Source organism: Schistocerca americana, chromosome 1 (genome assembly GCF_021461395.2).
Source record: "Schistocerca americana isolate TAMUIC-IGC-003095 chromosome 1, iqSchAmer2.1, whole genome shotgun sequence".
Taxonomy (NCBI): Eukaryota; Metazoa; Arthropoda; class Insecta; order Orthoptera; family Acrididae; genus Schistocerca; species Schistocerca americana.
Genome location: NC_060119.1, coordinates 1,184,386,460 through 1,184,403,190, shown reverse-complemented (window position 1 = coordinate 1,184,403,190; position 16,731 = coordinate 1,184,386,460). Strand labels below are relative to the sequence as shown.

The 16,731-nt window shown below is 44.2% G+C and overlaps 1 protein-coding gene across 1 annotated transcript in view; it reads left to right on the top strand.

Annotated features, from left to right (window-relative positions):
* LOC124597953 (glutathione hydrolase 1 proenzyme-like) overlaps positions 1-16,731 on the top strand; it is a 115,331-nt gene that overhangs the window by 14,364 nt on the left and 84,236 nt on the right. Inside the window, exon 2 of the mRNA XM_047135971.1 lies at positions 14,464-14,681. Coding sequence (XP_046991927.1) covers positions 14,464-14,681 — 218 coding nt within the window. The remainder of the gene's footprint in view (positions 1-14,463; positions 14,682-16,731) is intronic.

Here is a 16,731-nt window from a genome sequence, read left to right as displayed (position 1 = left end):
GTGTAAATAAAAAATAAAACCCGACGGTGCAAGAGAATAGTCATAATTACGAAATTTGATGCATTGCAAAGTTACGACACTGACGTTACGAGAAAAACAAACGATGCTTGAAAATAGGGAGTAATAAATTCCTAGCGACCGTCACGTTTTATTACCGCACTGATATTACGAATGTGAACATCACATTCGAAGAACGATACCGAAAACAATTTGAAGTTCCATGCGGCTTTTCGCGGATGATGCTGTAGTATACAGAGAAGTTGCAGCATTAGAAAATTGTAGCGAAATGCAAGAAGATCTGCAGTGGATAGGCACTTGGTGCAGGGAGTGGCAACTGACCCTTAACATAGACAAATGTCATGTATTGCGAATACATAGAAAGAAGGATCCTTTATTGTATGATTATATGATAGCGGAACAAACACTGGTAGCAGTTACTTCTGTAAAATATCTGGGAGTATGCGTGCGGAACGATCTGAAGTGGAATGATCATATAAAATTAATTGTTGGTAAGGCGGGTACCAGGTTGAGATTCATTGGGAGAGTGCTTAGAAAATGTAGTCCATCAACAAAGGAGGTGGCTTACAAAACACTCGTTCGACCTATACTTGAGTATTGCTCATCAGTGTGGGATCCGTACCAGATCGGTCTGACGGAGGAGTTAGAGAAGATCCAAAGAAGAGCGGCGCGTTTCGTCACAGGGTTATTTGGTAACCGTGATAGCGTTACGGAGATGTTTAACAAACTCAAGTGGCAGACTCTGCAAGAGAGGCGCTCTGCATCGCGGTGTAGCTTGCTCGCCAGATTTCGAGAGGGTGCGTTTCTGGATGAGGTATCGAATATATTGCTTCCCCCTACTTATACCTCCCGAGGAGATCACGAATGTAAAATTAGAGAGATTAGAGCGCGCACGGAGGCTTTCAGACAGTCGTTCTTCCCGCGAACCATACGCGACTGGAACAGGAAAGGGAGGTAATGACAGTGGCACGTAAAGTGCCCTCCGCCACACACCGTTGGGTGGCTTGCGGAGTATCAATGTAGATGTAGATGTAGATAGAAGTATGTTTCAGTGAAGTCCACCTGACAAAGTTTTTACTAAGAACGACACGAGAAGAGTTAAACACATAGGTAGTGGCTACCACAGAACGCTAAACGATATCAGGAGTTGCAAGGAAGGGCCGACCGATGTGGCCAAGCGGTTCTAGGCGCTTCAGTCTGGAACCGCGCGACCGCTACGGTCGCAGGTTCGAATCCTGCCTCGGGCATGGATGTTTGTGTTTAAGTAGTTCTAGGGGACTGATGACTTCAGATGTTAAGTCCCATAGTGCTCAGAGCCATGTGTGTTTGTGTAAGGAAGGGAGAAGCGTTTATTGTAAGTAATGACTTGCGCCGCGTGCGGCTGAGCAAGGCGCGCCGGTATCGAGACAAACGCACTCTCTTCAACCGGCAGCCGAATGAGACTGAGGGACAGCGACCGAAGCACAGCCTCGCTGCGCAAGCGCACAGGTCCTCGGCCCCCCCCCCCAAAAAAATCCCTCCCCCCTCCACCAGTCCCATCCCGCCATCTACTCCCCACGTTGCAGCCAAGCCTCGCGCGCCATCTGCCGGCCTCAGCGACAAGCGGCCGCTCCTCGCACCATTTCACCGACAGGCGTGTGGAGTAAACATCGTAAGGGGTTCTCAACGAGCAACCCGATAGCTGCTATGATTGTTTGCGAGGCCAGGGTGCCCGTTTACTCACTCTCAGACCTCCGTGATCTTTCGTATTGACAGTATTAGTTACATACATTGAAGATGTTTATTATTCCACATCACAAATGTTACAGATACAGTTGCTTAATTTCTCAATAACAATCCAACCACGAACGTTGTTACACAGCTTTATTTTTAAGCTTATTGATTACAACATCCTCATCGCACTGTTGTATTTTCATCATTAAGACTAATTCTGAAGTAATTACGCTGTGGTGTGTGGCACACGTGCAGAAATAGAATACAGACATTAGTTTTGAGTCAATACATTTTTTGGTGATGGGTTTTGGCAGATAGATTAGTAGAATAGCCCAGAAGGTTAGGCTAAAAGGCGGCAGTTTGATGCTACGTTCGTGAAATCAACGAGTGTGTTTTATGAGAATAGCTACAATTTTTGTTATGGTTACGCATATTTATGTCAGCCATTTTTATGATAGTGGTATAGAATGCTTCAGCAAATCTCGCGAAACAATGAGCATTTAATCTGTGAAAATTGCAGTGACTTAACTATTCTAGCTGCATGTGCAAGGCATCAGCAAAGAATCGAAACTAATTTCCCAGGAGGAAGAATATTCAACAATGCAGTATGCTGCCACCAGTACCTACGATTTTAAAGGAAGCGTAGGCGCAAGAAATGTAATAGAGACGATTGGACTAGAAATGAATATGAATAACTTTACAAATCCTACTCAGAGATCTCGAAACAAATGAAAACGACCTTCTCAAAACATGTCCCTCTTAACAAATCGCAAAATACATGAATATTTCCGTATACGTTACGTTTTTGCCGTTTTACATTTCCCTTTAAAGCAAGAGCCCCCAACCCCTTGCATTTTTAGTAGTTCATGTATTATGCATGAAAATACTCACCTGAAACATGTCCATGATCTAGTGAAGGTTCTCTGAATTTACCTTACAATTTTAGTTTTTATGACGGAAGGTTCGTCAAATATGGCAAATATTAAAAAATACACCCTACACCCTACCCACAAGTCCAGCCATCCTCCACCCCCCCCCCCTCTACAAACTAGTGTATGGGCGTCCTTCTGGACCTGTGACAAATGCGATTTTCATGAATTAGCACTCACCATTCACTTACTAAACTAATGAAATTAACCATTTTAATTGTTATTGTATTATTATTAATTATTAGTTATTTCAATTGTTATTTGTATTTTTACGTATTTTTACCAGGTTTTACGGAATATACGAAACGAGAATTAATAATTTCCTGTTGTACCTCTTGTAGTGTTAAGACTACTGATAAGTCTTACATTTAGTATTAAATAAAAACTAAAATTTAACATCAAAATTCTGAATATTTGTACCAAATAGGAAAATTACAACAACAGAACTCATTCTTATTACTATTTCATAATTTTATTCAATACTAAATTATAATATAAAAACCACAACATAACGTAAAGTAATTTTCTACCTCCTAATATATTTACAGTTGTCACAATCAACATCATAACGTACGTGTCTCATAGAAAGGAGGTAACCAATGTTATGATTCACAAAGCAGAATTTCATCTGTTTTAATGAAGCCGTGTCGGTTTTTTCTCTCGGTACGTATTTATCCTCCTTTAGAAAAGCTGTGCACACAGGTCACAAATACAGGTGGGACACATAATGTATTAAGCACCAATTGATGATGCCATGGGTATAGCAGTTATCAGGATTCCCGCAAGTTTAAGGGATCACACCTGTAGGGAAATATGTCTTAGGTAAATATTTCTCTAGTTCGACTATCATAGCAGATCTCGGCTTCCTTGGAGCTGACTGATGCTGTCATCGAATTCCTACCGTATAGAAGAATCGCCACCTACTGCGATAGTAATTGGATGTTTCTTTTATTTTTTATTCCTTGTATATCAGCAAGTTTGCTTAATGAGAACCGACTTTTTTTGAAAAATGTAACTATTCTTTTGATGCCCTCGACAGTTCCCTGTAGTGACTTCTGTATTGTGTGTTGCACAAGGAGATGAAAAGAAATTGCCTAACATGGGTTATACGGAAATTTCAATTACATACCAGCTGATTTCATATATCAAGCGCAGTCTGTTATCATAGCAGTGATTTTGAGCTTAATAAAATATTCGGTGATAACAGCCTTTACCTTATTTCAAATATTGTCTGTGGTGTGCCTTTCTTCACATTGTAGCCACTCAAGAAGATACGACTTTAATTCTTCTCATCTATAAAACGTAACTTAGGCGCATAGAAACTAATGTTGTTTATAGTTGCATGTCTATAATTGCCTTTCCAGTGGTTTAATCATTTTTAATTTCAGCAAATGATGGACATCAGATTGTTTGGTTACATTTTCCGAATTTGTAAATTACAATTTGGGTAAAGTATATTTCCAATTGTTTTTAAAAAAATGTTGTGTATCTAATACCAGAACATTAATGTTGTGTATCTGTGTGTTCTGCTGAGTTGTTGTTTCCATTTTATGCATAATGTTTCGACGACAAATCAAGACATATTATCTAGGTCCCGCGACATGAGAGGAAAATTAAAATTCCACAACAGAAAATAGCTACAACAATTGATAACATCCTATTAGGACTTAACAGTAAAAATCAACACGAATCAACGAAATAACAGGCCGCAAACTGAAAAATGCTTACACCCTGTAAAGCTAAGAAGCTTCCAATTCTTGGAGAAGACACCTTCTCGATCCTAACATTTCTCTATTCTACCATATGAAATAGGGTCGCCTGTTTGGACTTAAGCACTTGAACCAATAGATTAAGTACAGACGGCTGTGTTCTTCAGAGTCTACTTCAAGAGTTGTGCTATGTAACTCTGAAAAGACAATTTACAGGCCATCATTGGCCTTCTCGGGGCGTTGTTGAGGAAATTGGCAATAGATGACAGTCATGTATACTGCTTCTGTGCTTGTGTTGTACTGGAATCTGCGCTTCACAGTATTGTTTTGACCCATTTCTGCAACTCAAAATGACTGTATGAGGAAAAGATAGAGAAAAGATCGATAACGCCATTCCAGCACTTTCTGTAGAGGTTTGCATCCATTTTCACTGCAGTATAGCACCGAAATTGCCACTGCATCAAGAAATTAACATAATTTATCAAGAATGGTGTGAAAATGAAAAAAATCCCGGGACAGGTGGACATTACTAAGGTGGAGTATTTTCCATCATGCTAAGCAGTGTTAACTCAACAGTTTAGTACAGTTGCAGTAAGTTATTGCTAGAATTTCTTGAGAATTCTGTAGTGAATAAAAAGCCCATACCCAAGATTCCAGGAGGGGGCAAATGCCTCCTCTGCTCTGTCCCCTCCCCCTGTTGCAGACACCTATTAGATATTTTTGTATCAGAGAGTCACTACAAAAAGTTGTGTAATTTCGTATTCTGTATATATTGTAAATAAAAGTGGTTATTTATTCAATTACTAATTGTTTGGAGTGTCTGTAGTTAGCTAAGACATCTCATATCAACTACAGACACAATGTTCATGGCAAACCAAATTGCAACTGAGAAGACTGTGTTAAGAAGAAATCAGGTCGCACTGTGAGTGAACAGGTCAAGAGAACTGCGAACTGAAACAGTGACAGAGCCAAGAGCACAAAGAGTGGAGTGACTTCTGAGACTCCCTGAGAACTGTTCTGTGCTGAGTCACCAACTCCGGTGAGTCAGTTCCTTGCAGCTCACTTGCTCCCAAGTGAGCTGCGAAGAGCACCTTTCAAGTTGTCTTTTCAAGTCGAGATCAGAAACAAAAGGCAAAAGAGTGCTTCCTGCATTAATGCAGCACTCTGAAGAGCTGACCTGTCCATGGCAGACAGAGCTCCTCACAGCAGCAAAGTACGTGGGGGAGTTGGATAATAAGTTTATCTGTGTCGACTGTAGTCAGAGTTGTGAGTGAAAGGAAAAAAAAGAGAATGAGACATTAAAGATAAAACACATCTGTATTTTTCTTTATACACTACTGGCAATTAAAATTGCTACACCAAGAAGAAATGCAGATGATAAACGGGTATTCATTGAGAACTGACAAGTGATTACATTTTCACGCAATTTGGGTGCATAGATGCTGAGAAATCAGTACCCAGAACAACGACCTCTGGCTGTAATAACGGCCTTGATACGCCTGGACATTGAGTCAAACAGACCTTGGATGGCGTGTAAAGGTGCAGCTGCCCATGCAGCTTCAACACGATACCACAGTTCATCAAGAGTAGTGACTGGCGTATTATGACGAGCCAGGGGATCGCAGGGATTGAATGAAGGGTAGAGCCACGGGTCGTAACACATCTGAAATGTAACGTCCACCGTTCGAAGTGCCGTCAATGCGAAAAAGAGGTGACTGAGACGTGTAACCAATGGCACCCCATATCATCACGCCGAGTGGTACGTCAGTATGACGATGACGAATACCCGCTTTCAATGTGTGTTCACCGCGATGTCGCCAAACACGGATGCGACCATCACGATGCTGTAAACAGGACCTGGATTCACCAGAAAAAATGACGTTTTGCCATTCGTGCACCCAGGTTCGTCGTTGAGTACACCATCGCAGGTGCTCCTGTCTGTGATGCAGCGTCAAGGGTAGCCGCAACCATGGCCTCCGAGCTGATAGTCCATGCTGCTGCAAACGTCTTCGAACTGTTCGTGCAGATGGTTGTCGTCTATCAAACTTCCCCATCTGTTGACTCAGGGATCGAGACGTGGTTGCACGATCCGTTACAGCCATGCGGATAAGATGCCTGTCATCTCGACTGCTAGTGATACGAGGACGTTGGGATCCAGCACGGCATTCCGTATTACCCTTCTCAACCCACCGATTCCATATTCTGCTAATAGTCATTGGATCTCGACCAACGGGAGCAGCAATGTCGCGATACGATAAACCGCAATCGCGATAGGCTACAATCCGACCTTTATCCAAATCGGAAACGTGATGGTACGCATTTCTCCTCCTTACACGAGGCATCACAACAACGTTTCACCAGGCAACGCTGGTCAACTGCTATTTGTGTATGAGAAATCGGTTGGAAACTTTACTCATGTGAGCATTTTGTAGGTGTCGCCAACGGCGCCAACCTTGTGTGAATGCCTTGAAAAGCTAATCATTTGCATATCACAGCATCTTCTTCCTGTCGGTAAAATTTCGCGTCTGTAGCACGTCATCTTCGTGGTGTAGCAATTTTAATGAGCGGTAGTGTAATTTCCAAGAACATTGAGAAATTTGTCATACAACTTTATAAGCTTCAAAAAAGCCTTCCAGGAAAAACTCAGGGCGTTCCATACGGAAGAAGCGTTGAACGGCTTTTTTGACGTCAGCATTGCTGCCAAAGCGCCTTCCGCCGAGAGTCTTCTTCAAAGCAGGAAACAGATGCAAATCACTTGGTGCGAGATCCGGACTGTAAGGCGGATGGTGTAGGCGCTCCCGACCAAGAGTTGCAATATCGTTCTGCGTTGCCGTCGCCGTGTGTGGTGTCGCATTGTCATCCAACAGCAGAACGCCAGATCTGAGAAGGCCAGGCCGCTTTTTCCGAATCACCTCTTTCAATTTCGGTAGAGTGGCACAGTACCGCGCAGCATTGATGGTTGCATCCTCCAGAAAGCCCAGCAGAAAAACTCCTTTGGCGTTCCAGAATACGGTGAGTAGCACTTTCCTTGCAGACGGAGTGCTTTTGAAATTCTTTCGGACAGGTGATGACGGATGGATGCAACCTTCGATTCGGGCGTGTAATGGTGGACCTACGTTTTATCCACCGTCGCAATCCGAAACAGAAGGTCATTGCCAGATTCATGGTACCGCACGAGCTGTTTCCGGCTGAACGCCATGCGTTGTTCCACGTGTGTCGGGGTCAGTTGGCGGAGCCCCCATCGTGATCACAGCTTCTTGTATCGAAGAATGTTGTGGATGATCTTGTGAGCTTGTTCATGTCCGCTTCCAAGTTCTGCCGCTACTCCATCGATGGTGATATGCCGGTTCGCTTTAATCATGTCATCCACCTTCTTGACATTTGCATCTGTAGTGGCCGTGCGCATCCTTCCAGGTCTCGGTATGTCCTGTGCTTGCTGACGTCCATCACTGAATTGCTGGCACCATCTCCGCAGCATTAGCCTCGACATCATACCTGACCTATACACCTCAACAAGGCGGTTATCAGTTTCTGTGTCTGATACTCCACATGTCTATTCATAACGGATAACAGCTCTCACTTCCGCCTTTGACCACCACTTCAAAATGTACCTTTTCTCCACAGCTCCGGGAAAAGACCGAGCGGCTGGCCTCCGCTTTGCGCAGGCACTGCGACAGTGCCATCTGCTTGATCGCGGCCGACCTCTACCCAGTGGTGTATCGGTGTCTTGCACGTGCGCGTTCACCTGCTGTGTCGTCTTTCGCCCATATCACACAACTCTGCCCACAGTCGACAGGGGAAAGTTATTTTCCAATCCCCCCTCGTATGTAAACACGCACATACATGTCGTCTACAGTGCATTTCTCAGCACCTTCGGAAGCATTTCACCGAGTAATGTTGCATGTTGTGTGGGATGCTGTTGCAGAAACTTGTTCCACTCGCTAACGTCACTGGAGAGACATTTTGAACCTAAAGAACTACTGATTCTTTCTTGTGAGCCACTGACCGCTTACGCTGTAGAAGGATTTAGCTCTTTGGATCAGTTCGGGAGCAGATAGCCCATCTCTACAGTAAACCAGTCAATGATAAATGGTGATTGAGCACACAGCGGGGGCAACATTGCCTCGCTGCAAAATATAGACGTCGATATGTTAAAAGCAACTGTGATTTTCATAGTGTAACTAGTTTTGGCTGAAAACTAATTTTACGTTTTTAGTGTTTTTCGCTGCTGTGTCATTTCAAACTATGGCAAGTGTGACGAGTGCCACGCGAACAACACGTTAAGTGTCAAGGAAAAATAAAAGCATCCAGGCCTGCGAATTCATGTTTTTGGTGAGGTAGTACATTGAGAAAAAAGAGGAAAGAGATGAGGAGCTCTTATTTCCTTTTGTTCTACATGTAAAGGGGTCTGTAGGACCTTTGAAAAGAAGAAAAAACACTGTTGTAACGACAGGGAAAGGACAGTACAGTGTAGACTGCGACGAGACTGACTACCAAGCTGAAGACACCAGGGAAAACGGAGGCCAAGTATAGGACCGTGACGATTTCCAGAAGGATGCAATTCATTTGTATAACCACTGTAAGAGAAAGGAACATCTGTCACTTTCTAAACAGCTCGTGTCGCTACAGAGAGAGGATCTTTTTAAAGGCATAGAGGGAGCACTAATAATACGAATAATGCAGAGGGTAACGATTTGCCGCCAGATGCTGCTAGCGATGTGAGTGGATGTTATCGATTGTCATGTACTTCTACATCGACATACGTACTTCACAAGCCAACATACTGCAATGCAGTCAGGAAGATAAAAGGAGATGCTGTCGTCGATAGATCATCCATCGTATTGTCACTATTTGTGTCACATTATGACTGTTAATACGTTGCTAGAGTCTTATGTCACTTTTATGTTTTTAATAACGAAATATTTAACAATGAAAACCGAAAGTGTGAATATTCTACAATATTACCAGGACACTTGGCAATTATGTTGAGAAATCGTAACAAATAACTGTAATATATTTTAGCATATTAGATACAGAATATTTTGTTGCAGTTTTTCAAGATTGTGTATCGGAACTAGCCACTATGAATAATTTTACGTGTCATGTCCATTATAATTATCCAGGCTGTTATGCTATGGTCGGTTGATGAATTCTGTGTCAACTGCCAACGTTTCGTCCCCGTCTGCGCAGGACATCTTCAAGGGGGTCTGTAGCTCGATGGAAGGTCCAACACACCCACTGGCTCGCTACTGACTGCCGCTAAATTCCGTGTCCGAGCGCTCACGCGCTGTGGCGTGATGTCACGTGTTTTGAAAACGTCAGTGCAATTGGCCGCTGTCCGCTGCCGTCGATCGCCGTTGCCATCACCCAGTAGTGGACGGGTGGTACACATCTTCTTCAACACCGGCATCCATATACCGTTTAATTTCACGCCCTCCTCCTTTCGACTGAAATTATTAGGGTGTTTGGCGATTTCGATTGCCTCCCTGTAGAACCTTCCATAATAACCGCTTGTGGCCGCTAGTACTTGCGTCTCCTCGAAACGAATATGGTGGTTACCTGGCTGGAAAGCATGCTCCGCAACAGCTGATCGTTCCTTTTCTCCTCCTCTACAATTGCCCTTGTGCTCTTACATACGATTTGAAACAGTTCTTTTAGTGGTACCCACATAAACATCTCCACAGCTGCATGGGATCCTACACACTACAGCTTTTTCCAATGGTTTGCGAGCGTCCTTGGCATGCTTAAGGTATTGCTGTATCTTCCTGGTGGGCTTGTGAATTACGTGAATACTCCGCTTCGTCAAGATCCTCCCTATTATTTCCATTACATTTTTAATGTTGGGAATTGACACAGAATTCATCAACCGACCATGGGATAACAGCCCGGATAATTATAATGGACTTGACATTTCCGGCCGTGAAAGTCTACATTTTAATTTTACGTCACAACCCGCATATTGTCACGTATTTTGTTTTTACCACTAGAGGACGTGAGGCGTGGCGACTGTGGAGCCAGACTCTACGTTCGGCAACGTTGCAGCTGGGCGCATTAACTGTCAGGACCAACCATCTGTTTCACGCAAGAGGCGAGACTAGATGCCGGCCTCCCACTATGTATCAACTTTACTGTCGCAGACGGTGGGGGGAGGGAGGGGGGAGATGATGGGTGTTGTGAGTGTGAATGGATATGGTAGATGGTGGGGGGAAGGGGCTACCCGGGACAGGCAAGGAGGCTGGGTGGGGGGGGGGGGGGCGGTATGTATTTTCGTTGCACCGCAGCTGCGTGCCGGCTCCCAGGCGCGCAGCAGCAAACATACACTACTGGCCATTAAAATTGCTACACCAAGAACAAATGCAGATGATAGACGGGTATTCATTGGACAAATATATTATACTAGAACTGACATGTGATTACATTTTCACGCAATTTGGGTGCATAGATCCTGAAAAATCAGTACCCAGAACAACCACCTCTGGCCGTAATAACGGCCTTGATACGCCTGGGCATTGAGTCAAAAGGAGCTCCGATGGCGTGTACAGGTACAGCTGCCCATGCAGCTTCAACACGATACCACAGTTCATCAAGAGTAGTGACTGGCGTATTGGGACGAGCCAGTTGCTCGGCCACCATAGACCAGACGTTTTCAGTTGGTGAGAGATCTGGAGAATGTGCTGGCCAGGGCTGCAGTCGAACGTTTTCTGTATCCAGAAAGGCCCGTACAGGACCTGCAACATGCGGTCGTGCATTATCATGCTGAAATGTAGGTTTTCCAGCGATCGAATGAAGGGTAGAGCCACGGGTCGTAACACATCTGAAATGTAACGTCCACTGTTCATAGTGCCGTCAATGCGAACAAGAGGTGACCGAGACGTGTAACCATACTATCACGCCAGGTGATACGCCAGTATGGCGATGACGAATACACGCTTCCAATGTGCGTTCACCGTGATGTCGCCAAACACGGATGCGACCATCATGATGATTTAAACAGAACATGGATTCATCCGAAAAAAATGGCGTTTTGCTATTCGTGCACCCATGTTCGTCGTTGACTACACCATCGCAGGCGTTCCTGTCTGTGATGCAGCGTCAAGGGTAACCGCAGCCATGGTCTCTGAGCTGATAGTCCATGCTGCTGCAAACGTCGTCGAACTGTTCGTGGAGATGGTTGTTGTCTTGCAAACGTCCCCATTTGTTGACTCAGGGATCGGGACGTGGCTGCACGATCCGTTACAGCCATGCGGATAAGATGCCTGTCATCTCGACTGCTCATGATACGAGGCCGTTGGAATCCAGCACGGCGTTCCGTATTACCCTCCTGAACCCACCGATTCCATATTCTGGTAACAGTCATTGGATCTCGACCAACTTGAGCAGCAATGTCGTGATACGATAAACCACAATCGCGATAGGCTACAATTCGACCTTATCAAAGTCGGAAACTTGATGGTACGCATTTCTCCTCCTTACACGAGGCATCACAATAACGTTTCAGCAAGCAACGCCGGTCAACTGCTGTTTGTGTATGAGAAATCGGTTGGAAACTTTCTTCATGTCAGCACGTTGTAGGTGTCGCCACCGGCGCCAACCTTGTATGAATGCTCTGAAAAGCTAATCGTTTGCATATCACAGCATCTTCTTCCTGTCGGTTAAATTTCGCGTCTGTAGCACGTCATCTTCGTGGTGTAGAAGTTTTAATGGCCAGTGGTGCAGCTGGGCGACGCCACCAGCGCTAACGTGCATGGTCTCCAGATGCTCGCACAAATATTTGTCAACTAGTCTTGCGTATGACTTCATTGGGCAGCCAAGGAAGTGCAGTTAAGTCTGTTTTACACGAGCGACTTCCTGGTCAAAATCGACGTCTCGTGGGTGCGCCGTGTAAAGGATCCGCATACCCTCGCCGCTACTGTGTCTGCAACGTCAACTATTAGTTGACTGTGGCCACCGAGAAACGCAAGCGTGAGCGCACGTGCTTGTGACGTCGGCAACGCACTGTTCGTGACCAACGACAAATACTTTTTCAAAGCCGTTTGGTCAAAACTTTGACATTGTTGTAGGGTAGCTTTGGCGAAGATCCCTCATAAAAGTTAGAGCCAGGACCATTGTTGACATGCAACTTTGCTTGCCTTAGTGCATGGAAACTATATAAAAAAACGAAGTATGTTTGCTGCGTGCCTACCAATACAGTGATCAATGCAAAGTTTGAACAATACGAAAATCTTCATAACATAAACCATGCTGACGACAAAGACCGTAATAAGCGGTTGGTATCTTACAAAGAAATAACTGCAGCCCTCAGGTCCATTCGAAATTACTGTACTGTGGATGTTAAGGTAACATATACACTGAAGAGCCAAAGAAACTGGTTCCGTGCCTAATATCGTGTAGGACCCCCGCTAGCACGCAGAAGTGCCGCAAAATGGCGAGGAATGGATTCGACTAATGTCTGAAGAAGCGCTGGAGGGAATTGTCAGAAGTAGCGCTGGAGGGATTTAACAACATGAATCCTGCGGGACTGTCCATAAAGCCGTAAGAGTACGAGAGGGTGGATATTTCTTCTGAACATCACGTTGCATCTCAGATATGCTCAATAGTGTCATGTGTGGAGAATATGGTGGCCAGTCGGCGGAAGGTGCACGTGCCCGTCGACCTGGGACCGGACCGCAGCGACGCACGGATGCACGCCAAGACCGTAGGATCCTACGCAGTGCCGTAGGGGACCGCACCGCCACTTCCCAGCAAATTAGGGACACTGTTGCTCCTGGGGTATCGGCGAGGACCATTCGCAACCGTCTCCATGAAGCTGTGCTACGGTCCCGCACACCGTTAGGCCGTCTTCCGCTCACGCCCCAACATCGTGCAGCCCGCCTCCAGTGGTGTCGCGACAGGCGTGAATGGAGGGACGAATGGAGACGTGTCGTCTTCAGCGATGAGAGTCGCTTCTGCCTTGGTGCCAATGATGGTCGTATGCGTGTTTGGCGCCGTGCAGGTGAGCGCCACAATCAGGACTGCATACGACCGAGGCACACAGGGCCAACACCCGGCATCATGGTGTGGGGAGCGATCTCCTACACTGGCCGTACACCACTGGTGATCGTCGAGGGGACACTGAATAGTGCACGGTACATCCAAACCGTCGTCGAACCCATCGTTCTACCATTCCTAGACCGGCAAGGGAACTTGCTGTTCCAACAGGACAATGCACGTCCGAATGTATCCCGTGCCACCCAACGTGCTCTAGAAGGTGTAAGTCAACTACCCTGGCCAGCAAGATCTCCGGATCTGTCCCCCATTGAGCATGTTTGGGACTGGATGAAGCGTCGTCTCACGCGGTCTGCACGTCCAGCACGAACGCTGGTCCAACTGAGGCGCCAGGTGGAAATGGCACGGCAAGCCGTTCCACAGGACTACATCCAGCATCTCTACGATCGTCTCCATGGGAGAATAGCAGCCTGCATTGCTGCGAAAGGTGGATATACACTGTACTAGTGCCGACATTGTGCATGCTCTGTTGCCTGTGTCTATGTGCCTGTGGTTCTGTCAGTGTGATCATGTGATGTATCTGACCCCAGGAATGTGTCAATAAAGTTTCCCCTTCCTGGGACAATGAATTCACGGTGTTCTTATTTCAATTTCCAGGAGTGTATTTTTCACTATTTGCACGACGCTTTGCGAGAACTTTGTCTCACGACATTTGTGTGTGTGTTGTGTTACGATTTTTTTGAGTAGGTTGTGACACTGCCTAGTGGAGAAACGAAACACTATTTCTAAAATAGTGTTTCGTTTCTCCACTAGGCAGTGCCAGAAGTTACTCAAAAAAATCGTAGCACAACACACACACAAATGTCATACAAACAAATGTGAATCCAGCTGACAATGGAGGTTTAAACCTTTGAAACGCGTCGTGGAGATAAATAAACAGCGACTGGTAACAGTTAACTTGTTGTTTCGTTTAATGTCAATAACAGTCACGGTAAAGCCTAACCTAAAATGTTCATATTTAAAGGCCATCTTGTCTCACAACCTTTTTTTTTTAAAAAAAAACTATTTTGGATCTGTTTACTTACAATTCCGTTTTATGTGTGCTACAGGTTAATACTATCTAAAGGCGGTTCGGCGGTGGACTCTGCCGTGACCACAATGTTGTGCCAGGCTGTGGTCCACCCACACATTACCGGCCTGGGCGGTGGCTTTGTAATGCTCATATACACCGCAAAAACCAAAAAGGTCGAGACTCTCAACGCACTGCCAGCAGTTCCAAGTGGATTTTATAACTTCAGTTTACAACTTGGGAGACGCAGTAAGAGAGGTGAGCTGATTTTTTTAACGAACTTCACAGTAGCTTAAGTTCTAACAATTAATACACATTTACAAGCTCGTAAGGTCTGCCAAAACATTGACATAACACCTATCATTTGCAAAAATCCTTCTTTCTACGTAGTCATGTGCAGTTTGACATTTATTTAGAAAAGTTTCTTATTTTTTATGTAAAACCAAACAAAACCAGAGAGAAATCATGAATCTATGGGTCAGAAGAGGTCTAGGCTTAGATGATTCTGACCACTTTTTAAGAGAAATCATAGCAAATTTCAAAATAAAAGACGAAACCCAAAAAAGTCCATAGAACTGACACAAAATTTCTGTCAGACAAAAGGAACGAATACTTTAAACAGCTTCACTCAAAGAAGATGGGAAATAGGAATGAAATCAGAGAAGCAATGATAGAGACGTTGAAAGAACTAGAACAACCTTGAAGGAGAAGGAAACATGGGTAGTGGAATAAGACAGGTGGGAAGCGATAGAGCATAAACTAACTGCTGGGAGAAAATGGAGCTGTTGCCAAAAGGAAAGAGACTGGAACACATTCACTGAAATCAGAAAACAGACATCAAAAATTATTCCAACGGAGAAACGGTAATATTAGAAAAAACTATTAGTGTAAATAGATACAAATTTCAGACAGAACAACACTAGGGATTTCTAAAAACTTTTTAAAGATGAAATAGGAAGTTACAAGCCCATGAACATACACTTCAAAAATTCAACAGGCAAACTGATTACCAACAATGCAGGTAATTGTGAGTTACTAGCTAAATACTTCAAACATCTTCTAAACTGCGAGGAACCAACATAACGACTAATTTTCAGACAACCTCGAAAGGAAAACATACCTTCAGAACCTCTGTCATAGCATCAAATTGAACAACACATTGGCCACTGACAAACAACAAAACGCCAGGTGAAGACGGGACATAAGCTGAGATGTGGAATCTGGGAGTGAAGCGGGAAGCTGAAACCATTGATGAGGTTATTAAAGATTGCTGCAAAAAGAATACGGGACGCCTGGAAACAAGCCATAATCGATCCGCTAGATAAGGAAGGTGACAGAATAGACACCAGCAATTACCGAGACATATATCCAAAGCTCTGCTGAATAAGAAGGTCAAACAGAACACACAACTGGCGAGTACCAAGAGGGGCTTAGAAATATCGTGTCCAGAGCAAGTTTTAACTTCAAAACTGTCCTCAGGATCAGAACCTCTACACTGTCGTTACATTCATTGATTTCAAAAAAGCCTACGATTCTGTAGATAGACAGACAGTATTCCTAACACTGGAAGAAACAGCTGTCGACAAAACCACAAGACAACTAGTTGAACGGCCACTCAAAGACACAACTTGAAAAGCTAAATTTCGAGGGGAAGTTTCTGAAACCTTCGGAATTAGCATAGGTGTTCGGCAGGGCGATGTGCTCTCACCAATTCTCTTCAGTCTGGTCTTAGATAAAGTCATGAGAGACTGGGATAAAGAGCTACGGAGAAAAACAGCGAAGGAATCCATCCAGGACAAGGAAGAGGAAGATTTGAGGTGAAATGGCTCGCTTTTGCTGGCTATATTGCAGTAATTTCTTAGGATAAAACAGATGCAAAGATAACGATAGAAACACTTCACGAAATTGCAGCTAAAACCGGATTACTAATATCTTATATAAGAAAACAGAATACACTGAACACAGACACAACAGAAAAAATGTATACAAATCCAAAACGGAAACATCAAAAGAGTCGATAAAATAAAGTATCTGGGAGAATGGGTACAATTAAATGGATTAGATAACACCACAAGTAAGGGAAGATCGAAGAAAATGGAATTAGCATACAAATTACCCAAAACCAATATAATAAAAGATCAGTTTCATTCCAGGAAAAAATTAAACACTACGCAATACAAATTAAACCGGAAACACTTTACTGGTCTAAATACCTGACCGTGAATAAAGGAGGTGAATAAGAAGAAAAGAAAAGAAAAGATGAGAAGAAAGAAAGGAAAACAATCAGAAAAAATTTATGACCACGAAA